Source organism: Buteo buteo, chromosome 10 (genome assembly GCF_964188355.1).
Source record: "Buteo buteo chromosome 10, bButBut1.hap1.1, whole genome shotgun sequence".
NCBI classification, from domain to species: Eukaryota; Metazoa; Chordata; class Aves; order Accipitriformes; family Accipitridae; genus Buteo; species Buteo buteo.
Genome location: NC_134180.1, coordinates 15,637,657 through 15,661,921, shown reverse-complemented (window position 1 = coordinate 15,661,921; position 24,265 = coordinate 15,637,657). Strand labels below are relative to the sequence as shown.

The following is a 24,265-nucleotide window of genomic DNA, read 5'->3' as shown; positions in this document are numbered from 1 at the left end:
TTGGAAACATGAAGAAAGAGCCATTAACATGTCTTAAATTATACTGGAACAATTAACACCTAAACCCCAAGTTTTAGTTCAAAGAAGTTCAAATAAAAATGTCAAAGGGAAAGAAAAGAGTGTACTCCCTCAGTCTATAGTATGAACGCTCTTTTGAGCACCCTCTTACATTGTATCTCAAGACCATTATGAAATTGGCAAAATTCCATGTGTATAAGGTCAAACCATTTGTGAAAATTAAGATCTTCATGGTTTAAATGCCACCTACAACTGAAAACACCACACTTACTTTAAAGTTACATAAAGCAATAATAAACTTGGGCTGTTAAAGGCTGTTCTAGGCCAACCAGATCATGGCCTTCCCCCCTGCCCTTTTTTTTAAAATATATATACTACTTCTGAAAAAAAAAATATTTTTCTCCAAAAATCACAGCTAGCTTACTCTATTCATCTAGCAAGAACCATGATTTACTACAAAGGATTTTCATGAGTAAATACAAGTAATTCTAAAAAGACAATATATCAGTTAAATCTAAGGTGTTAATGTGCAAAAAAAAAAGTCAACAGGTCTTCCACTAATTCTGGTGCGGAACAGAATGATGTTTTCTGATCAGAAGGTAAACTCCAATGATTCACAACATAACACCAAAAGAAATCTAATTCTGCAGAAAAAAATTTAGCCAAAACATCACTTGTGATTACATTTGTTACAGCTAGGCAGGAAATACACATAACTATAAAAATATGGAAATATTAAGATGAGGAATTGCAGAAAGATATTTCTAAAATTCATTACGTTCTTGTTTAAGAAAATAATTTCACATTTTTCAAAGGACTAATTCATTGTTATACAAATTAAACACAAACTTAATATTTAGTAGTGATGCTCACTGCCCAAGACTTCTTTATTTTTTTTCTCCCCTTTACAAAGCTGAGAAAAGGTGGTGTTTGATGTGATTAGTCAAGTGCTTGGAAGCAGGATTTACTCAAGTGTTAAACTGCAATTAGACAATAGCGGCCTCTTCTGAAAGATAAAGAAGATATAATTTATTTTAGTTTATTTTAATTACTTTATATGAGTTACTACAGCCACTGAAAGCTCAAAGGATAAAAAAACAACTCTCCTTTTTCTATCTCCTGGTGAAAAGTAAATGCCAGTGAACACAGTATTTCTTATTTGAGGGTGTTTGAACACCCTGAAGGAAATGGCAGCCCAAAAAGGGCACATCTACCCAGTTACCAGGCAGGGTTTGCAAATTTATCTACGATACTCCTGCTAACATGCCAAAGGTGCATCTATATTTAACATTAGCACATGCATCTACTTTACTTTTAAAGTCAGGCCATAGACACTGGTGTTCATTAGAGCCTAACAGCCGTTAACATAAAAAAACCGATTCCCGCCATTTGCTACTGTGCAAGCAGTCCATTCTCCCTGAGTGTAAAAAACAAACACCTTAGCTTAACTGCTTAATATTGAGAGTGGTCTGACTTTACAGCAGGAACACAGGAGAAGCATTGCCGCTTTTATACAGTGGTCTCAGCTAGAAAGCAGAAACCACCAATGGATAAAACCACTGTAAGCTGAGGGGTCATGAGCTGTTAGAATTACCAGCATTAGAGGATTTACTGTGAGACGATTTAAGCTTTTAACGCAGACATGCTGCAGAATTAACAATGATATGCAAGTATCCATAATCTGCTCAAAATAACTGACTACATATTTTGTGTCTTATATTCAAATGGGTCTATGAAACATGTTTTACAATTAAATCACCCTAATGTGTAGGAATGAACTAATTTAACTACTAGAAATTACTGTTCAATTAAAATAAAAAAAGTTAAATTTCCATCTAATCCAGATGTGAAGATCCAGACAAAAAGAACCCCCAAAACTATTTGCCTATTTTCTGATTTCAAAAGCCCCCCCCAAAGTTCCACAGGCATATACCACATTACCGCTTATTCAGACATTTATCTACATATCTTTCTGCGTATGCTAAATTTGGCATTTAACAAAGTTTAGACTCAGTTGTAAATCAAAAGGTTTTGATTATAAACAAAGGGGCAGGCAGAAATCGAGTTTAAAAGTTTGAAAGCAAGCCATCAAGTATACCTTGCTTATTGATGTAAGTCAGGACCATGGTCATCTGACTATTTCTATCCTGTTAGAAGACACTTCTAAACATCCTTTCACCATAGTATAATTGTTAGTCATCCACCCCAATGAAGATTACTTTGAACTCTGAATGTAACCTGAAAAAGTCCTTCTACAAACGTAGCTAAATAATGTGACATTTTTCTTCTTACATCTATTTTGGAGTCTAATAATTAGAGTTACGTATTTCTGTCCATAAAGACATTCTCCTTGGTAGCATGAAAATACACACAGTAAAAAGATGACAGGATCTCAAGCATGTGTGAGAGAAAGTGGACTTGCAGTTGATAAAGTACAAGAAATTTTTTATCCGAAATTGGGAGAATGTTTAAAAGCCTAGTTCCCTCAGACACATAGCCAATAACTATACTTAGTAACTTCTCAACAAACAGATAGGGCAAACAACAGTGCCTACACTGCATTGCAGACTGATTGGATAGGAATGTTTGGCAGCAGTCAACGCCAAAGTAATAAAGCAAATAAAGCTTCAAATTCACAGATATCTGTGGTTAGGGTTTTTTTTAAGCCTCAAAGGACTCTAACATCAACATAAATAACCATTTGTTGTACTCTTTGCTATGAGAATGCTAGTTATTGTGATCCTTAGGATTACAGCTTAAGATGAAAACTTCATTATAATCAAAGTAAACTTGTTATCTAAATAATCAGCAAAATTACAAATGAAGAAGTACTATAATTTAAATTTCATCAGATCATACTGAAGAAAACCCACTGTCCCTCAAGCAATTGGGAGAAGTGAAGCCTTCAATGCATTGGCATATCTATGCTTAAAAAACTCCCCCCCAAACACAAAGCTATCTCTTTTTTTCCTTTCCCCACAGACTGAGCTGTAACATTTCCTCCATTGCTTAATCCTAGCCTCTTGTCCCTATTCTGTTTGCTGTCTGCATGCTAGATCCAAATTAGAGCAGTTACTTTTAAACAGCTACAAGAATAATACCCTGTTTAACAAGAAAGTACTCAGTTTATGTTCACCCAGTAATTAATAACACGGATTCCATTCATTTACTTGGGAGCTACACAGAGCAGATCATAAAAATAAGCATATTATAAAAATAAGCATATTATAAAAATACAGACGCATGCACAGTTCATTAATTCTCTCTAAGAAGGGCTCTATTCACTCTTTCAGTAACAATACTAAATTCTTTCACATCTGTTATGGAGACATATCAGTTAGAATTATAAAGAGTTGTCCTGGATCTGAGAAATTCAAAGAGAGAAGCAACTAAGTTCCTTAAAACAGCTACTAAAAGATGGGTTCAAGAGGGAAAAGTTAAGGCAAATAATGAAATATAATTATAGGACCAATCTTGTTATTAATGCACACAAAAATCATACCAGTATGATTGTAGACTACATCTGTGATGCAAAGCATATTCCATTCATTTTTCATTTTTTCCACAAGAGCTCCTATATCACTCCAAGTGCACTTTTTATTATGGCTTGAAAATTCAGGATTTACTTCTAACTGATCAGCCAGTGAATAACATGATCTAGACAGTCCAAGCTTCTGCAGTGGTGTAAAATGAATCATGTTGTAACCTACATAGTAAGAAGCCATTTAGTAAGAAAAACAAATTTCAGTCAAAGTTAATTGAAAGAAGCATAATAAGTAGCAGTTATAACACACACTTAAAGCTACTGTTTGGAATAACCAGTGTAAACTAATCTGAATTGTCCCCTTGAAATTCAATAATACAAGCTTTAAAAATACAAGCTTTAAAAATCACCCTGTCAGTTCTACAAGTTTCCAAGTCTATCTGAAATCAAAACAATAAACAAAAGTGGTTTCCAATATTATGAAATCCCTGAATTTTCACACCTCTGCAAATATTTTAATGATTTCACTGACTTAATCTATTAACTAAATTGAATATAGTGGAAAATATTTAGTCTACAAAATAAAGAATAAACGAGGTGTTCACACTGAAGCTCTTCAGTGTAACTTTGGGTTTTGATCATAAGACAAAAACATATATCCTTTAATATGTGTATTGGCATTACCTGTTTCTTTTGCAACTTTAAGCCTATCTTCCCATTCATGAAACGGTCCCAGACATTTAGCAAGGAACGTCTGGAGTGTAACACAATCCAAAGGTAGCACATGATTGTCAGCTCCAACATGTAAAATAGGATCCACGACTATGTAACCTCCACCACTTTTTTCATTTCTAGGAAAAATTAATTTTCATTGGCATAGTAAACACCCATTGTACCAATCAGTTTCAGAAAGAGAATCCCACAAGCACAAGCTATTTCAAAAACACAGTAGCCCAGTACAGAGGTTGGGGGGAGGTGGGGAACAGGACTGCAGCGCACCTGAAGAAAATAGGAAACACTGAAGAGATGTTCATCTCTTAGGCATCATCTCTCTACTGGACTTGCAAGAATACAATTGGGATGCAGAGCTTTAAACTCTCTGCAAAAGTGAGATACCTTTGTTACTTTCTGAGACAGAGTACTGGTTTGTCCTTTTAGGATATAGACAGAAACAAAGAAAGCATGACTGCCCATCTTTTATACAGAGACCTCCACTTGGAGCACCATTCTCAGGAAGATACCGGAGCTAAATGCCCTTTTAAGCCTGAGGGAATTTAACCACCCATTTTCCAGAAACTCAGAATACCAAACTACAATCATTACAGATACTGGCATTCTCTTCTGCACTTGTCCTGTTGAAACAAAGGAGGAAATAAAGAACGTGAAGAATGCCAGAACCTCTGTGTTAGAAAAACAGAAAAGAACCTTCAAAGTCAATGAAGGGTCAGATACTCAGAATGCTGATGACTTTGAAAACTTGTAAAAATCACTTGCCTTTCCAACATTCACAGAAAATTAATCAACTTTGTTCTGTATATTCCCCAGAATATCTTTGCATCAGAAAGTATTAAACAACCACCACAGGTACTGTCTTTCATTAGCAGATTCAGATAGGCCCCATGGTTGCAATTTGAAAAATGCATGGAAAAAAATGTTTTCGGAATTAACAGTGATTTCTTCAGGTTAAAATGTAGACTAAGGAAGCAGACTGCATTTGGCTATAAGTATAGAATTTCACTTACCCAAGACTGAAGTAGTACTGGTATGACCCAGAAATTTGGAGATCCAGCTTGCAGTATTTGTCAGAGTCATCTTCTTTTCCTGTGGGATTGTGCCATGACAGCGTCCTGAACTTGTGGCGATCAAATACTTCTCCAGAAGCTGGATAATTTGTGTACACGGTAACAGGCTTGCCTTGAAGAGTTGGGCCCAATCGGAACTGTAGTTCAAAACCTCAAGAAAAAAAGATAAAATCACTTTATCAGACAGACTAGATTTTTCTATTCTGTAATTACAAATCATAATTTGATATTATGTTAAAAAGAAAGTACACCAACATATCTGCCAAGAATTTCAGCAGAATGGTATAATTCTACAGCATCATCTCTCCCTACTTTCCTAACGTCGTTCTTTGCACATTTTATATATAGTCCTTTTCCTTTACTTATACGGCACTGTTCATCCCTTTCCAATTTGCTCCTCTTTACCATATAAAATGTCTTAAAAACAAAATACAGCAAAACACCATGATCAGCAGACTACATACAATTTTATGCAGATTTTGGATTACGTAGTATTTAAGTATTTAGGTTTACCAAGTCTATATACTAAGCTGACCCGTGAAAACATCTGAGAAAAAATTAGGAACACATTTCAAACCAGAAATATTTCAAATCCCTTCATTCTCCATCGAGGGTTCACTAAACAATGCTAAATTCCTTATGCTTTTAACTGTAAAATTATATATACTTGTGTGTAACCTGCAATGTACAAAAAAATTGTTAAACGTTCAGAGCACTCAACAAACCAAAGGAAGTTTGCATACAGGCTGCAGGTCACACACACACAGAAAAGAACAGTATTTAGGCTTAAGATACCCATGATAATGAGAACAAAATTAAGTTAAAATATTAGGACCTAAAGCCATACTGTAGTCTGTTCAGTTGCATATGAAAAATTCAGTCAACAGATTTCAGAATAGGTTTCCACTTGCAGGTTTGAGGGCCACCATCATGTGCATGGCTAATTATGTGCATGGCTAATTACAAGGTCCTTCCAAGTGACTGAAACATGTATAAGTGCTTGCACAATAACTTTTACTAAATTACGTGCCAGTCGTGTAGTTAACTGTAGTAAAACACCTACTAGCCCTAGCAGTCTACAAAATTGGGAGTAAAAGAAACCTGAGTATTTGTAAAAAGAGAAAGTTACTAATACACAGATAATGAATTAAAAGCATAAAACCCCCGAACAATATGAAGTTCCAGTATCTTAAGTTGAAAAAAAGCCACTTGCTCATTATGTAGAATCATAGGGATTCTAATACCAGAATTCAATGTCTGAATACATCTAAATGTAAGTTTCTCATATTAACATAATCACCACTGCACCAAAACCCACCATGTAAAGCAGTGGGTTTAGGATCTGAATGTCTGTCAGGTAAAATGAAGCTCATTTGATTGATTGGAAAAAAAAAAAAAAAAATCAATCACTTTTGGAAGGTTAAGTACACTCTCCCCAGTATTATCCTGACATTTATTACAGGGATTACTAAAATTAGAGCACAGGGATATATGCCATTGATATCTTATTTCCTGTAACAGTTATACTGACATCAGGAATGCTGTGCTCAAAATTAGCTATGCCCTCTAAGAGACTGCTAGCAGCAGAGGCACTCTGAATGTTTGATAGCCATGCACTTCTGTGTGACTCCTTCCAACAAAATTTACACAACTGAAAGGATGAGTTAAAAATAGAGGTTAAAGTCAACTCTGCACTTCTTCACTACTGACATTTTCTTAGACTAGACTGTCAGAAAATTTTGAAATCAATATAGTTGAAGAGAATTATTATTCTCAAGAACCAAAATCTTGCTCCTCTACTAAACCACTTTGGTATCAGGTTCTTAGATCAGTAACATAAAGCAATAAACCCCACCAAATTTCATGAGTAATAAGAACTGTTGCATCATTAAAAGTTGTTTCTAAAGACAGTGGCTTTAGTTTTATAGTCTGAATTTGCTGACCAGCATAATAATGGATGAATTAGTGGGGTGGTTTTTTGTTTGGTTTGTTTTGGGGTTTGTTTGTTTGTTTTGGTTGGGTTTGGGTTTTTTTCTGCAAATAGACTTAAAACACTTTCAGAGAGAAATAATGTCAAGTTCTTAGAAGTATGCAGCCACAATACTAACATAGCACGGCTATAAGAAATCTGACAGGCAAGACAGGATTTAGGAGGAGCTAAAGATCCCATATTCTGAAACATTACCTCAGACTTTGCAAAATGTTAGTATTACTGATACGTTTCAAAATTGTAATATTAAAGATGGGGTGCTGCATAACAGGTTGCAGATAAATACTAGAGAGCTTGACTTATGAGGACTTTTTCGGGTCACTGAAGTACAGGTTATAAAAGGAGAGGTCCTGTTCTGCAGGGCCTGTCTAAAAAATGCTTCACACTTCATTCCCATGAAGACTGACAGCTCCTAGCTGACCTACTCCTCATATCTCAAGTGTTTTACGAGACAGACTGGACCGCAACTGGAGCCCATAGAGCTCTGCAGTGGAAGCAAGCATGTCAGGAATTGTTTCACATTAGAATATGGAAAAAAGTAAGGAAGAAAAGAAGAACACCACCGCAGGCTGAGCTCCCTTTCCATTGCCGCTCGAAGAAGGTGGCGAGTGCCCGCCCGGCCATTTCCCGCTCACCGGGCCCTGGGGGCTCCTCGCCGAGGAGGAGCAGGAGGAGGAGGTTGAGGAGGCCGCAACCCGCCGCCCCCGACCTACCTTGCTCCAGCCTGAAGAGGGTTTTGTCCAGCTTCTCCATCTCGCTGAGGTGCAGCAGCCGCGTCTCCTTACCGCCCGGCATGGCTGCGGCCGTCTGCCCGGCGCTCCTCCCGCGCCAGGAGACTCACTTCGGGGGGGGAGAAGCGAGCCCTGCCGTGAGGGAACACAAACAAAAACCCACAGGTCAGCGGCGACCCCCGGGAGGACAGCGTCTGTTTGGGAACGCCTCACGCTGCCCGTCTCGCTTACATGTTCCCTGGCCGCGGGGAAGTGAGGGGACGAGGCGCTGCAGGGCAGGGAGGAGGGGGAGGAGGGTATGAGGGAGCTGTCAGGAGGCACCCAGCCCTCCCTTGGCCGTGGACTGCCGCCGGCAGCACCGCAGACCAGCTCCCCGTCCCACAGCGCGGCCCGGCCCGCAGCCAGAGCCGCCCCCCGGGGGGGGGGGGGAGCCTGACAGCTGTCACTCTCCCCGCTCGCCCCGGTGCTGCCGGGAGTCACTGCCAGGCCCCTATCACCGCCCTGCCTCTGTGGGAAGCGGTGCCCGCCTCAGCTGTCCCACCATACTCACGAGCGGGCCCGGAGAGCGGCGGAGGCGCAGCTCCCCGCTGAGGGCGACGGCTGCCGAGGCCGAGCGCAGCCGGGGCCGCGGCCGGGGCGGGGGCTGGAGCAGCCCGTCCGCCCTCGCCTGCTGCGGCAGCCCCGGGCTGGCCGGGCGAGCAGTCACTCACGCACTCGCCAGCAGCCACGACAGACTCGGCGGAACCGCTTTTTTTTTTCCCTTCCCTTTTCTCGCTTTTTTTGAAACAAACTTTATTGGTTCCGCCGCGGCCGCGCACGGAGACGGGCGGCGCCGGCGCAGCTCCCGCGAGAGCGCAGGGCCCGCCCCGGCAGCGGTGCGGACGGCCGGGCCGGGCCGGGCCGGGCCGGGCCGGGCCGGCTGGGTCTGCCCCTCCCCTCCCCTCTCCGCCCCGCCCCTGTCGGGCCTGTCCCGCCCCGCTCCGCCCCGCCCCGCCCCGCCCCGGGGAGCGAGCCCTGAGGGGAGGGGTTACCTCAGAAGCGACCCGTGTCGCCGGCGCTGTCGCGGCTGCGGGTGGGCCGAGCAGTCCGCGAGTCCGGGCCCGGGAGCACCCCAGGGCTTTCGGGGAACGCAACGTGGTGCTACCTGATCTTCTGCCCCTGCCTTTACAGCCATGGCCCCCACCAGCGCCTTTACACACGGCTTGTGCGTACCGGCACGAGAGACCGCCCACCGAGGGGGCTCAGGCACCTGAAACCAAAGCTCTGTGCGGTTTAACGGGCATTCCGCTGAGGAAAATGTGACTTTAACGGCTGCCTGAAGTAGCCGGGCTGACGCCGTTGGGCCCAGCCGCTCCTTGCCGTGATGGAAACGCCGCTCCGGGGGGCTTCCTCAGCGTTCCCGCCTTGCTGCCTCGTCCGGCGCGGGCAGGAGCCCGCTGCCTCCCACCGCGTCGCGGGCGCAGAGCGGCCAGGCAGCCAACTCCTTTCTGATAGGCTGCGCTGTAGAAAAAACACGATGTCAGCTAGGGTTTAAGTGCTATATATAGTATGTGGACAAGATTACAAACTCGGGGGATCTGTCTTTGACCAAGAGGTAAGGTGGTTTAAAAAACCAACAAAACCGAAAAAACAACCCCCTTGTTTTGAAGCACACTGTTATCTGAACCGCTGTCACTAGAGAGCCCTTACCGTTGCTTATATTGCAGAATACCTGGGACAGTTGCTCCAAGCTTCTCAACACCGAAGTCATTAACTATACCCCACTGTAAAGGTCAGCCTTGCAGCTTTGGAAGGTCAGTCTATTTTTATTGCCTAGGACTGCGTTAAAAAAAAAAAAAAAGCACTTCTCAATTTGCAGTCACTGTTATACTCTTGGGTTTTTTTTTTCTTTTCAAAGGTGGTATATTTTGTGGAATTGGGAGGAGTCTGCAAAACAGTTTAGATTTAACCATTTACTTCCAGTCATCCCATGCATACCCTTATAACTGTGTCTTACTGCAATGCAATGGGATGGATGAGGAGCTGATCGAGAGCTTATGGGTCAGGATTAAAGGGAGGGCAGGGACAGTTGACATTATAGCGGGGGTCTGCTACAGGCCACCCGACCAGGAAGACCGAGCGGATGAGGGCCTCTGTAGACAGATAGGAGCAGCCTCACATTCACAAGCCCTGGTCTGCATGGGGGACTTCAATTACCCTGATATCTGTTGCAGGGACAACACAGCAGGGCATAAGCAATCCAAGACGTCCCTGGAACGTGATAACTTCCTTCTCCAAGTGGTAGAGGAGCTATGCTGGACCTTGTTCTCACCAACAAGGAGGGGCTGGTGGGGAATGTGAAGTTCAAGGGCAGCCTGGGCTGCAGTGACCATGAAATGGTGGAGTTCAGATCCTTTGGGCAGCTAAGAGGGCCCACAGTAAGCTTGCTACCCTGGATTTCAGGAGAGCAGACTTTGGCCTCTTCAGGGATCTGCTTGGTAGAGTACCATGATCTGCGTGGTAGAGTACCATGGGATAAAGCCCTGAAGGGAAGAGGGGCCCAAGAAAGCTGGTCAAGGATTCACCTTTTTCAAGCTCAGGACCGATGCATCCCAACAAAAAGGAAGTCAGGCAAAGATGCCAGGAGGCCTGCATGGATGAACAAGGAGCTCCTGGACAAAATCAAACACAAAAAGCCTACAGGGAGTGGAAGCAAGGATAGGTGGACTCGGAGGCATACAGAGAAATTGTTTGAGCAGCCAGGATCAGGTTAGGAAAGCTAAAGCCCTGATAGAATTAAATCTGGCCAGGGACGTCAAGGGCAACAAGAAAAGTGATAGGTACATTGGTGATAAAAGGAAGATTAGGAAAATGGGGGCCCTCTCTGGAAGGAAACAGGAGACCTGGTTACCTGGGACATGGAGAAGGCTGAGGTACTCAATGACTTTTTTTGTCTCAGTCTTCACTGGCAAGTGCTCCAGCCACGCCACCCAAGTCACAGAAGGCAAAGGCAGGGACTGGGAGAATGAAGAACCACCCGCTGTAGGAGAAGATCAGGTTCGAGACCATCTAAGGAACCTGAAAGTGCACAAGTCCATGGGACCTGATGAGATGCATCTGCAGGTCCTGAGGGAACAGGCGGATGAAGTGACTAAGCCACCATCCATCATATTTGAGAAGTTGTGGTGGTCCAGTGAAGTTCCCACTGACTGGAAAAGTGGAAACATAACACCCATTTTTAAAAAGGGAAAAAAGAAAGACCCAGGGAACTACAGGCCAGTCAGTCTCACCTCTGTGCCTGGCAAGACCATGGAGCAGATCCTCCTGGAAACTATGCTAAGGCACATGGAAAATAAGGTGGTGGTTGGTGACAGCCAACATGGCTTCACTAAGGGCAAATTGTGCCTGATAAATTTGGTGGCCTTCTATGATGGGGTTACAGTGTTGGATAAGGGAAGAGCAACTGACATCATCTACCTGGACTTGTGCAAAGCACTTGACACTGTCATGCATGACATCTTTGTCTCTAAGTTGGAGAGACATGGATTTGACATATGGACCACTCAGTGGATAAGGAATTGGCTGGATGGTTCCACTCAAAGAGTTGTGGTCAACGGCTTGATGTCTGAGTAAAGACCAGTGACAAGTGGCATTCCTCAAGGGTCAGTATTGGGACTAGTGCTGTTCAACATCTTTGTCAGCGACATGGACAGTGGGATTGAGTGCACCCTCAGCAAGTTTGCTGATGACACCAAGCTGTGTGGTACAGTCAACTTGCTGAAGGGAAGGGATGCCATCCAGAGAGACCTTGAGAGGTGGGCCCATGTGAACCTCATGAAGTTCAACAACGCCAAGTGCAAGGTCCTGCACATGGGTTGGGGCAATCCCAAGGACAAGTACAGGCTGGGTGATGAGTAGGTTGAGAGCAGCTCTGTGGAGAAGGACTTGGGGGTGTTGGTTGACGAGAAGCTCAACGTGACCCAGCAATCTGTGCTTGCAGCCCAGAAAGCCAATCGCATCCTCGGCTGCATCAAAAGAAGCATGACCAGCAGATCAAAGGAGGTGATTTGGCCCCTCTACTCCGCTCTTGTGAGACCCCAGCTCTGGGGCCCCCAGAATAAGAAGGACATGGACCTGTTGGAGCGAGTCCAGAGGAGGGCCATGAAGATGATCAGAGGGCTGGAGCACCTCTTCTATGAAGACAGGCTGAGAGAATCGGGGTTATTCAGTCTGGAGAAGAGAATGCTCCAGAGAGACCTTATAGCAGCCTTCCAGTACCTAAAGGAGGCCTACAAGAAAGCTGGAGAGGGACTTTTTACAAGGCCGTGTAGTGATAGGACAAGGGGTAATGGCTTTAAACTTAAAGAGGGTAGATTTAGATTAGATGTAAGGAAGAAGTTCTTCACTGTGAGGGTGATGAGACACTGGAACAAGTTGCCCAGAAAGGTTGTGGATGCCCCATCCCTGGAAGTGTTCAAGGCCAGGTTGGATGAGGCTTTGAGCAGCCTGGTCCAGTGGAAGGTGCCTCTGCCCATGGCATGGGGGTTGCAACTAGATGATCTTTATGTCACTTCCAACCCAAACCATTCTATGATTCTATGAATGTGTTCATCCAATTACGATGCATTTAAGGGGCAGTCCAAAGGCCTTGATATTCATGGAAACACTTCCACCCATTTCAAACTGAGTTTGTTATCTTTTGGTAACTAATTTTTTTCTTTCCCCCTTCACCTGCTCCTCCCTCTGAACATTTTAAGAAATCTGTTTGTTCCTTATGACAGTTCACATTTTTTGGTATTGTTGAGAAAGGCTTTCATGTTGATGTAAGTGAATATGTCAGCCTTTATGCCCATTGACAATATTAGGGCCTCTAGACAGACTGAGGGAAAATTGCTAATAAATGCCCCCTCTTTGTATTTGTGCAGTTCCCCTGACATTCACCTCACTGAGACTCATTCAGATATGATTCAAATGTGATACTTCCAATCCAGATTATTTTACACAGATATTTCCTGGGGGCCCAGCAGGATTCTCCCATCTTCCTTGTCTTTTCTAGCCCCCCTTACTCAGCTTGCTGGCCTGTGTGCTTTGTATGCAGGACAGACTTGCACCTAGCAGAAGCCTGGGTCTCCTCGTATGCCAGCTGCTTTCTCTGAACTGATTATGTGCTAGTAAAGAAGATACAACATAGGAATGGGAAATACAAGACGCTCCAACAGGTATGGGAGTTGTAGGAACAAACCCAAAAGACGTATCGTTGAAAGAGATCTGGACCATCTCTTTGCTATGGTCCTCAAGTAGGCTTCCGTATCCTGAAGTGACTTGCAGTTGGTCTGCCACAGAGCCTTACACAAGTGCCTCTTCCTCCAGGCTTGCTATTGTCCTGTCATGTACTGCAAACAGGGTGGGATTTAGAAATTTCATGAGCTGATTACGCAGTGCACAGTTCTAAGAGAGGAGGAGCAAATAATGCAAATGTAGCCAAGTCCTTTGTATATATATTTACCATAAAGTGCATGCTGAATACCTTGTGAAAAGGTTTGTGGGAAAGCACAGATCCCCAGTGCTGTAGTCCCTGTGAATAGGCTGCACGGGAAAGATGAAGACCTGCGTCATCTTTCAGGGCGGCCACATACCTTGCTGGATAAGGAGCCGGATGTTTGCCTTTTCTGAAAGAGGCTCTGCCGAGAACAAGTGCCATGAGACGTTCCGTCTGTGGGAAAGCACAGATCCCCAGTGCTTTTGTGCCTGTGAATAGGGTGCACTGGGAAGATGAAGACCTGCAACATCTTTCAGGGCTGTCACCTTCCTTGCAGGAGAAGGAGCCGGACATTTGCCTTTTCGGAGAAGGCGCTGCCGAGAACTAGTGCCATGAGATGTTCCATTTGTGGGAAAGCAGAGATCCCCAGTGCTGTTGTGCCTGTGAATAGGCTGCCAAGGGAAGGTGAAGACCAGCAACATCTTTCAGGGCTGCCACCTTCCTTGCGGGAGAAGGAGACGGATGTTTCCTATTTCAAAAAGAGCCTCTGTCAAGAATGAGAGCCATGAGGTGTTCCGTCTGTGGGAAAGCACAGATCCCCAGTGCTTTTGTGCCTGTGAATAGGGTGCACTGGGAAGATGAAGACCTGCAACATCTTTCAAGCCTGCCACGTTCCTTGCGGGAGAAGGAGCCGGATGTTTACAATTTCGAAAAGAGGCTCTGTGGAGAACGAGTGCCATGAGATGTTCCGTTTGTGGGAAGCACAGATGCCCAGTGCTGTTGTGGTTGTGAATAGGCTGCCAAGGGGAGGTGAAGACCAGCAACATCATTCAAGGCTACCACCTTCCTTGTGGGAGAAGGAGCAGGACGTTTGCCATTTTGGAAAGAGGCTAATCCGAGAATGAGCGTCATGAGACGTTCCGTCTGTGGGAACCCACAGATGCCCAGTGCTGTTGTGCCTGCGCATAGGCTGCACGGGGAAGATGAAGACCACCAAGATCTTTCAGGGCTGGCACGTTCCTTGCGGGAGAAGGAGCCGGATGTTTGCCATTTCGGAAAGAGCTTCTGCCAAGGACAAGTACCATGAGATATTCCGTCTGTGGGAAAGCACAGATCCCCAGTGCTGTTGTGCCTGTGAATAGTTTGAATGGGAAAGATAAAGACCTCCATCTCCTTTCAGGGCTGCCACCATCCTTGCGGGAGAAGGAGCCGGATGTTTGCCTTTTCGGAAAGAGACTGTGCCGAGAACGAGTGCCATGAGATGTTCCGTCTGTGGGAAGCACAGATCCCCAGTGCTGTTGTGCCTGTGAATAGGCTGCACGGGGAAGATGAAGACTTGCAACATCTTTCAGGGCTGCCACCTTCCTTGCAGGAGAAGGAGACCGAAGTTTGCCTTTTTGGAAAGAGCCTCTGCCGAGAACGAGTGCCATGAGATGTTCCGTCTGTGGGAAAGCACAGATGCCCAGTGCTGTTGTGCCAGTGAATAGGCTGCACGGGGAAGATGAAGACCTGCAACATATTTCAGGTCTGGCACATTCCTTGCGGGAGAAGGAGCCGGACGTTTGCCATTTTGGAAAGAGCCTCTGCCGAGGGCAAGTGCCATGAGATGTTCTGTCTGTGGGAAAGCACAGATCCCCAGTGCTGTTGTGCTTGTGAATAGGCTGCACGGGGTACATGAAGGCCACCAAGAGTTTTCAGGGCTGGCACGTTCCTTGTTGGAGAAGGAGCCGGTCTTTTGCCATTTTGGAAAGAGGCTAATCCGAGAATGAGCGTCATGAGACGTTCCATCTGTGGGAACGCACAGATGCCCAGTGCTGTTGTGCCTGTGAATAGGCTGCCAAGGAAAGGTGAAGACTAGCAACATCTTTCAGGGCTGGCATTTTCCTTGTGGGAGAAGGAACCGGATGTTTTCCTTTTTGAAAAAGGCTCTGCCGAGAACGAGTGCCATGAGATGTTCCGTCTGTGGGAAAGCACAGATGCCCAGTGCTGTTGTGCCAGTGAATAGGCTGCATGGGAAAGGTGAAGACCAGAAATGTCTTTCATGGCTTCCACCTTACTTGTGGGAGAAGGAGCCGGACGTTTGCAGTTTTGGAAAGAGCTTCTGCCGAGGACGAGCACGATGAGATGTTTTGTCTGTGTGACAGCACAGATGCCCAGTTCTGTTGTGCCGGTGAATAGGCTGCCAAGGGAAGCTGAAGACCAGCAACATCTGTCAGGGCTGGCACCTTCCTTGTGGGAGAAGGAGCCGGACGTCTGCTGTTTTGTAAAAAGGCTCTGCTGAGAATGGGCGGCATGAGATGTTCCGTCTGTTGGAAAGCATAGATGCCCAGTGCTGTTGTGCCTGTGAATAGGCTGTCAAGGAAGGTGAAGACCAGCAAGAGCTTTCAGGGCTGGCACAATCCTTTTGGGAGAAGGAGCTGGACATTTGCCTTTTCGGAAAGAGTTTCTGTCGAGGATGAACACGATGAGATGTTCCATCTGTGTAAAGTACAGATGCCCAGTGCTGTTGTGCTGGTGAATAGTCAGCATGGGGAAGATGAAGACCTGCAACATCTTTCAGGGCTGCCACCTTCCTTGCGGGAGAAGGAGACCGAAGTTTGCCTTTTCGGAAAGAGCCTCTGCCGAGAACGAGTGCCATGAGATGTTCCGTCTGTGGGAAAGCACAGATGCCCAGTGCTGTTGTGCCAGTGAATAGGCTGCACGGGGAAGATGAAGACCTGCAACATATTTCAGGTCTGGCACATTCCTTGCGGGAGAAGGAGCCGGACGTTTGCCATTTTGGAAAGAGCCTCTGCCGAGGGCAAGTGCCATGAGATGTTCTGTCTGTGGGAAAGCACAGATCCCCAGTGCTGTTGTGCTTGTGAATAGGCTGCATGGGGTACATGAAGGCCACCAAGAGTTTTCAGGGCTGGCACGTTCCTTGTTGGAGAAGGAGCCGGTCTTTTGCCATTTTGGAAAGAGGCTAATCCGAGAATGAGCGTCATGAGACGTTCCATCTGTGGGAACGCACAGATGCCCAGTGCTGTTGTGCCTGTGAATAGGCTGCCAAGGAAAGGTGAAGACTAGCAACATCTTTCAGGGCTGGCATTTTCCTTGTGGGAGAAGGAACCGGATGTTTTCCTTTTTGAAAAAGGCTCTGCCGAGAACGAGTGCCATGAGATGTTCCGTCTGTGGGAAAGCACAGATGCCCAGTGCTGTTGTGCCAGTGAATAGGCTGCATGGGAAAGGTGAAGACCAGAAATGTCTTTCATGGCTTCCACCTTACTTGTGGGAGAAGGAGCCGGACGTTTGCAGTTTTGGAAAGAGCTTCTGCCGAGGACGAGCACGATGAGATGTTTTGTCTGTGTGACAGCACAGATGCCCAGTTCTGTTGTGCCGGTGAATAGGCTGCCAAGGGAAGCTGAAGACCAGCAACATCTGTCAGGGCTGGCACCTTCCTTGTGGGAGAAGGAGCCGGACGTCTGCTGTTTTGTAAAAAGGCTCTGCTGAGAATGGGCGGCATGAGATGTTCCGTCTGTTGGAAAGCATAGATGCCCAGTGCTGTTGTGCCTGTGAATAGGCTGTCAAGGAAGGTGAAGACCAGCAAGAGCTTTCAGGGCTGGCACAATCCTTTTGGGAGAAGGAGCTGGACATTTGCCTTTTCGGAAAGAGTTTCTGTCGAGGATGAACACGATGAGATGTTCCATCTGTGTAAAGTACAGATGCCCAGTGCTGTTGTGCTGGTGAATAGTCAGCATGGGGAAGATGAAGACCTGCAACATCTTTCAGGGCTGCCACCTTCCTTGCGGGAGAAGGAGACCGAAGTTTGCCTTTTCGGAAAGAGCCTCTGCCGAGAACGAGTGCCATGAGATGTTCCGTCTGTGGGAAAGCACAGATGCCCAGTGCTGTTGTGCCAGTGAATAGGCTGCATGGGGAAGATGAAGACCTGCAACATATTTCAGGTCTGGCACATTCCTTGCGGGAGAAGGAGACCGAAGTTTGCCTTTTCGGAAAGAGCCTCTGCGGAGGGCAAGTGCCATGAGACGTTCTGTCCGTGGGAAAGCACAGATCCCCAGTGCTGTTGTGCTTGTGAATAGGCTGCATGGGGTACATGAAGGCCACCAAGAGTTTTCAGAGCTGGCACGTTCCTTGTGGGAGAAGGAGCCGGTCTTTTGCCATTTTGGAAAGAGGCTAATCCGAGAATGAGCGTCATGAGACGTTCCGTCTGCGGGAACACACAGATGCCCAGTGCTGTTGTGCCTGTGAATAGGCTGCCAAGGAAAGGTGAAGACTAGCAACATCTTTCAGGGCTGGCATTTTCCTTGTGGGAGAAGGAACCGGATGTTTTCCTTTTTGAAAAAGGCTCTGCCGAGAACGAGTGCCATGAGATGTTCCATCTGTGGGAAAGCACAGATGCCCAGTGCTGTTGTGCCAGTGAATAGGCTGCCAAGGAAGGTGAAGACCAGCAACATCTTTCAGGGCTGGCACGTTCTTTGTGGGAGAAGGAGACCGACGTTTGTCATTTTGGAAAGAGGCTCTGCCGAGAATGAGCGGCATGAGATGTTCCGTCTGTGGGAAAGCACAGATGCCAGTGCTGTTGTGCCGGTGAATAGGCTGCATGGGGAAGGTGAAGACCTGCAACATCTTTCAGGGCTTGCAGGTTTTGTGAGGGAGAAGGAGCCGGACGTTTACCATTTCAGAAAGAGGCTCTGCCGAGAATGAGAGCCATGAGATGCTCTGTCTGTGCGAAAGCACAGATCCCCAGTGCTGTCGTGCCTGTGAATTGGGTGCCAAGATGTGGTGAAGACCAGCAATAATTTTCAGGGCTGCCACCTTCCTTGTGGGAGAAGGACCCGGATGTGTTCCATTTCGGAAAGAGGCTATGCCAAGAACGAGTGCCATCAGGTGTTCCACCTGTGGGAAAGCACAGATCCCCATGGCTGTTGTGCCTTTGAATAGGCTGCATGGGTGAGGTGAAGACCAGCAACAGCTTTCAGGTTTGGCACCTTCCTTGTGGGAGAAGGACCCAGACGTTTGCCATTTCGGAAAGAGGCTCTGCCGAGAATGGAGACATTTCAGGTCTCCTGGAAAGCACGGATGCAGAGGCCACTTGTGCCTGTTGAATACACTGCACGGGAAGATGAAGAGCAGCAACAGCTCTCAGGGCTGGCTAATGCCTTGTGGGAGTTCAAGAAGGATGTTTGCCGTTTCGGGAACAGGCTCTGCCGAGAATGGTGAGCTGTTAGGGCTCTTGGAAAGCACAGATCCACAGTGATCTTCTGCATGTGAATAGGCTGCCAAGCGAAGGTCAAGAGCAGCAACAGCTTTCAGGGCTAGCACCTTCCTTGTGGGAGAAGGAGTCTGACGTTTGCCTTTTTGGAAAGACCATCTTCCGAGGATGAGCGTCATGAGATGTTGCGTCTCTGGGAAAGCATAGATCCCCAGTGCTGTTGTGCCTGTGAATAGGCTGTCAAGGGAAGGTGATGACCAGCAATATCTTTCAGGGCTGGCATGTTCCTTGTGGGAGAAGGAGCTGGACGTTTGCCATTTCGGAAAGAGGATATGCTGAGGACGATTTCCATGAGATGTTGCGTCTGTGGGAAAGCACGGATCCCCAGTGCTGTTGTTTTGGTCAATAGGCTGCATTGGGAAGGTGAAGACCAGCAACATCTTTCAGGGCTGGCACCTTCCTTGTGTGAGAAGGAGCCTGTCGTTTGCCTTTTCAAAAAGAGGCTCTGCCGGGAACGAGTGCCATGAGATGTTCCATCTGTGGGAAAACACAGATCCCCAGTCCTGTTGTGCTTGTGAATAGGCTGCCAAGGGAAGGATGAAGACCTGTAAGATCTTTCAGGACTGGCACGTTCCTTGAGGGATAAGGAGCCGGACATTTGTCTTTTCGGAAATAGGCTCTGCTGAGAATGAGCGGCATGAGATGTTCCTTCTGTGGGAAAGCACAGATCCCCAGTGCTATTGTGCTGGTGAATATGCTGCCAAGGGAAGGTGAAGACCAGCAACATCTTTCAGGGCTGGCACTTTCCTTTCAGATAAGGAGCCAGACGTTTGCCTTTTCGGAAACAGGCTCTGCCGAGAACAGAGAGCTGTCAGATCTCTGGGAAAGCATGGATGCACAGGGTGCTTGTGCCTGTTTAATAGGCTGCACTGGGAAGATGATGACCAGCAACAGCTTTCAGGGCCGGTTCATGCTTTGTGGGAGTTCAAGTCTGACATTTGACATTTTGGGAACAGTCTCTGCCAAGAACATTGAGATGTCAGGGCTTTGGGAAAGTACGGATCCCCAGTGCTCTTCTGGCTGTGAATAGGCTGCCAAGCGAAGGTCAAGAGCAGCAACAGCTTTCAGAACTGGCGCCTTTTTTTGTGGCTGTTCAAGCTGGTTGTTTGCAATTTTGCGAACAGTCTCTGCTGAGAACGGTGAGCTGTTAGGTCTCTCAGAAAGCATGGATACGCAGGGCACTTGTGCCCGTGAATAGGCTGCCAGGGTAGGGTGAAGAGCAGCAACAGCTTTCAGGGCTGGTGCCTGCCTTGTGGAAGAACTAGCCAGACATTTACAATTTCAGAAACAGGCTCTGCCGAGATCGGTCTGCTGTTAGGGCTCTGGGAATGCACGGATCCACAGTGCTCTTCTGCCTGTTTAATCAGCTGCATGGGGAAGGTGAAGAGCAGCAACAGCTTTCAGGGCTGGCTCTTTCCTGTGGCAGAATAGCCAGATGTTTGCCATTTTGGAAACAAGCTCTGCCGAGATCAGTGAGCTGTGATGGCTCTGGGAAAGCACGGATCCACAGTGCGCCTCTGCCTTTGAATAGGCTGCCTAGGGAAGGTGAACACCAGCAACAGGTTTCAGGGCTGGCGCCTTCCTTGTGGGAGAACTAGCTAGACTCTTGCTGTTTCAGAAACAGGCTCTGCTGAGAAGGGTGAGCTGTTAGGTTTCTGGGAAAGCATGGTACTGCAGGGCCCTTGTGCTTGTTTAATTGGCTGCACAGGAAAGGTGAAGAGTAGCAACAGCTTTCAGGGCTGGCGCCTTCCTTGTGGGAGTTCAAGCCTGACGTTTGCCATTTTGGAAATAGAGTCTGTTGAGAAAGGTGAGCTGTTAGGTGTGAACTATCGTTCACAAGTGTCTATCCTGGGACTATTTGTTTTCTGCAGAAGTTCATGTTTGAATGTTAGGAAATACAGTGTGCTGTTGCCTATCTAAGCCGGGACTTATGCACTGAGACAAAACTTTAGAAATTCTGGATCAACTAAAGCCGTCACATGAGGTGACAATCTGAAATACAGACTTGGGAAACTGCTGGATTTTGATCATGGCGTATCTCTTGATTCTTAGATTGCAGGGTAGTCATCAAAGGTTATGGCTGTACTTTTTGAAATTATTTTATTTGTTATTGTTTATGCTTTGTTTTGCATCAGAGGATTGGGCTGTAGATTGTCTTGTAAAGCATTTTCCTAGTTGTGGTCAAGCCACACCCCAATGCTGGTTGAGGCCCGCTAGATGTATGTTAATGCTTACCCTGAACTGTAATCTTTTTTACAGCTTCTCTTGTAGCATTTGGGAAGATGCTATAGTAATCACCTCCCAGATGCCCATGCAACTAACACTTGATAGAGGTGATTCTATTGTACCTATCTCGTGATGCACCAAGTTTTGACTCCTGACTAGATAACTTATGTCTTGCAGGTATTGCAACATCAACCTCACCTGCCTTATGATATATCTTACGACCCGCCAAAAAACACCCTAGCCTATAAGTCCATATCAAGTGACGATACAAGAGAATCCCGATGTGGAAATGACACCCTGCCTCCTGACGCCCTGCCCTTTGACAGACATCGGCAGCATAGGCAGTGTACTGCCCACATTCCATGTAAGGAAGTTATGAGTCTTTCAAATTACAGTACTGCTTCTGGAGCCAAAGGGTGGCACAACTTGTACACAACATTCAAAAGCTATTCGCATGACTGTCTGTTGCTTCCAAATTACCTGGACACTGTGTCCCTGTCAGTCTGCTGGAGCTATGGCATTACATATGATCTTGTATTTGCTATCAGTGATCAGGTGAGTCCTGGTATCAGTGGGTTGTTGCCCCTCTTTCTTACTGCCTCCATAAAGCTTTGCTTTATAATGTGTTGTCAGACTCCATTACTGTTCAGACCACACTGGCTCATATCCAATTTTTAATCCAGCTGTAGTCCCAAGTCTTTTTCCACATGGTTGCCCTCAATCCATTCATCACCCAGCCTGTACTGATATTGGGGATTGCCCCAATCCAGATGCAGGACCTTGCATTTAGCCTTGTTGAAGTTCATGAGGTTCACAAGGGCTGACTCCTCAATGCTGTCAAGATCTCTCTTGAAGGCATGCCTTCCCTCAAGTGAATCAACCACACCACTCAGCTTGGCATCATCTGCAAACTTGCTGAGCGTGCACTCAATCCCACTGTCTATGTCATTGATGAAGATATTAAATAGTATTGGTCCCAGTATAGACCCTAGAGGGACACCAATTTTCACGGCTTTCCACTTGGACATTGATCCATTGACTGCAACTCTTTGAATGCAGCCACCCAGCCACTTCCTCATCCGTCAAATTGTCTATCAAACTCGTATCTCTCCAATTTAGCAGCAAGAATGTTGGGCACTGGAATGTATCAAAGGCCTTGCAGAAGTCCAGGTAAATGACAGAAGTAGCTCTTCCCTTGTCCACTGATGCAGTCCATCCATCATTGTAGGTCACCAGATCCATCAGGCAAAATTTGCTCTTGATGAAGCCATGTTGGCTGTCTCTAATCACCTCACTGTCTTCCATATGCCTTGACATATCTCCCAGGCGGATCTGTTCCATGATATTCCCAGGCACAGAGGTGAGGCTGCCCGGTCAGTAGTCCCAAGAGTTGTCCTTTTTACCCTTCATAAAAATGGGTGTGATGTTTCCTTTTTTCCAGTCACTGGGGACTTCACCTGACTGCCATGACTTTTCAAATATAATGGAGAGAGCAGCTTAGCAACTATATCCGCCAGTTCCCTCAGTATCCTGGAATGCATCTTGTCGGATCCCATGGACTAGTGTATGTTCAGGTTCCTCAGGCGGTCTTGAACCTGATCTTCTCCTACAATGGGTGGGACTTCAGTCCCCCAGTCCATTGACGTGAGGTTCAGGGACTTGAGAGATGTGAGAAGAGCAATTGCCAGTGAAAACTGAGGTAAAAAACTGTTGAGTACCTCAGCTTCCTCCTTGCCAGTTGTTGCTGTTCTCTGAGGAGTGGGATACATTTTCTTTTGCCTTCCTTTTCTAACCAGTATACCGGCAGAAGCCCTTCTTATTTTCACATTCTTTGCCAAATTCAGCTCCAGCTGTGCCTTAGCTTTCCTGATCCCTCCCTATACACCCAGGCGGTATCCCTGTATTTTTCCCAGGATGCGTGTCCCTTGTTCCACTGCCCATGCATTTCCTTCTTACATTTTAGTTTGACCAGGAAGTCCTTACTCAGCCATGCTGGTCTCCCGCCTTCCTTGCCTGATTTCTTACACTTGGGAATCAAGAGTTGTTGTGCTCTAAGAAAAACATCTTTAAATAGCTGCCAGCTCTCTTCTGCTCCTTTATCCCCGAGGACAGTTTTGCCAGGGGTCCCATCCACTAATTCCTTAAGCAATCGAAAATTTGGTCTCTAAAATTTAAAGTCTTAATCGTAGCCAGACTCTAAGTGCTACTGCATATAAAAGTCAATATCTAGACAAACATTTTCAAAAGGTAGTTTGAATGAATGCAGGAAAAAAAGAAGTTCTTGTCCAAAGGATCAAAACTGAATACTTAGAATTCATAGCTGGCACTCACAAGTACTACAGCAATAATGAATCCCAGGGCACAGAAAACTGCAATTGCCGTTGCACTCCTGTGAAAAGGCAAGCACTGACAGACTGCTGTTGTACTTGCCTACATATGGATTTCAGTACACATGTTATTGGTTCCCATGTTATGCATTTTCAGCTGTAGACTGAAAATCTAGTGAGATCAGGAGATAGTTCTTTGCCACACTGCACCAGCAATGGTAGAAATTATTTCATTCCTGATCATTCAAGATAGTGTCACTTATGGAAAGAATAAGTCAACTATAGTCAAAACTAGTTTCTGTTCCTAATTATTTCACAGAAAATTTGGGGGGCTTTGGACAAGCCATTTTATACTCACTCTGTTTACCCAACTGTAAAATGGAACTGGTTTTAAAAATTCCTAACAAGAGTGCTATAATGTTTAAACAATTCTTGTGTATAAAGTACGTTAGCTCTACAAATGAGTGGTGTTTTCCATTGTAAGTGGAAGATAAATAATTTTACAGCATTTTGTTACAGGACAGGAAATATAGTTACCAGATAAATACAACTGTGTTTACCAGAACTGACTACTAGATGTCACTCTTGTTTCACATACATAGCTGGAAAGACAGCGCTCATATTCTAATGCCTCCTCACCATTTTGAATTTAGACATGAGTAATCATTTGCTGTCAAAACATAAGGTAAGTCATGTTACTGCAGGAGAAGTTTGGAGAAGGAACAGAAAACTACTGCCCAATTAAAATACATGCAGAGTAAGTTATTCCACAGCAATTACTTGTGTACTGGAAACTAACAGATGTAGCAGCTTCTTCGTCCATGGGAGAGGAATACCCTGGTGCTTTGTTTCAAGGACTCAAAGCATTATTTCATAAAGGTCAAAAGCCAACAAGGAGAAGCACTTTGTAGTGAAATTTCCTTCCAAGAGCTGCTTTGCACTACTCGCACAGTGCAAAGA

At 45.7% G+C, this 24,265-nt stretch overlaps 1 protein-coding gene and 1 long non-coding RNA gene across 5 annotated transcripts in view; one reads left to right on the top strand and one right to left on the bottom strand.

Annotated features, from left to right (window-relative positions):
* The window catches only part of AGL (amylo-alpha-1,6-glucosidase and 4-alpha-glucanotransferase), a 39,957-nt gene extending 30,571 nt beyond the window's left edge, over window positions 1–9,386 (bottom strand). For 2 of the 4 annotated variants that reach the window (XM_075038716.1, XM_075038720.1), the window contains exons 1-5: window positions 8,257–8,412; window positions 8,008–8,157; window positions 5,245–5,455; window positions 4,187–4,353; window positions 3,521–3,724 (exon numbers count right to left, since the gene is read on the bottom strand). In XM_075038716.1, the coding sequence (XP_074894817.1) occupies window positions 3,521–3,724; window positions 4,187–4,353; window positions 5,245–5,455; window positions 8,008–8,089 (664 nt within the window). In that variant the 5' untranslated portion in view covers window positions 8,090–8,157; window positions 8,257–8,412. Of the gene's footprint in view, window positions 1–3,520; window positions 3,725–4,186; window positions 4,354–5,244; window positions 5,456–8,007; window positions 8,158–8,256; window positions 8,413–8,575; window positions 8,830–9,056 lie in introns of those variants that run through there. The other 2 variants (XM_075038719.1, XM_075038717.1) reach the window with 2 other exon arrangements.
* Window positions 8,065–21,556, top strand: LOC142035959 (uncharacterized). Its single transcript, XR_012652015.1, has 3 exons — window positions 8,065–8,190; window positions 9,732–9,818; window positions 21,156–21,556. It is a non-coding gene; the product is annotated as an uncharacterized LOC142035959 (long non-coding RNA).
* The last annotated feature ends 2,709 nt before the right edge of the window (window positions 21,557–24,265 follow it).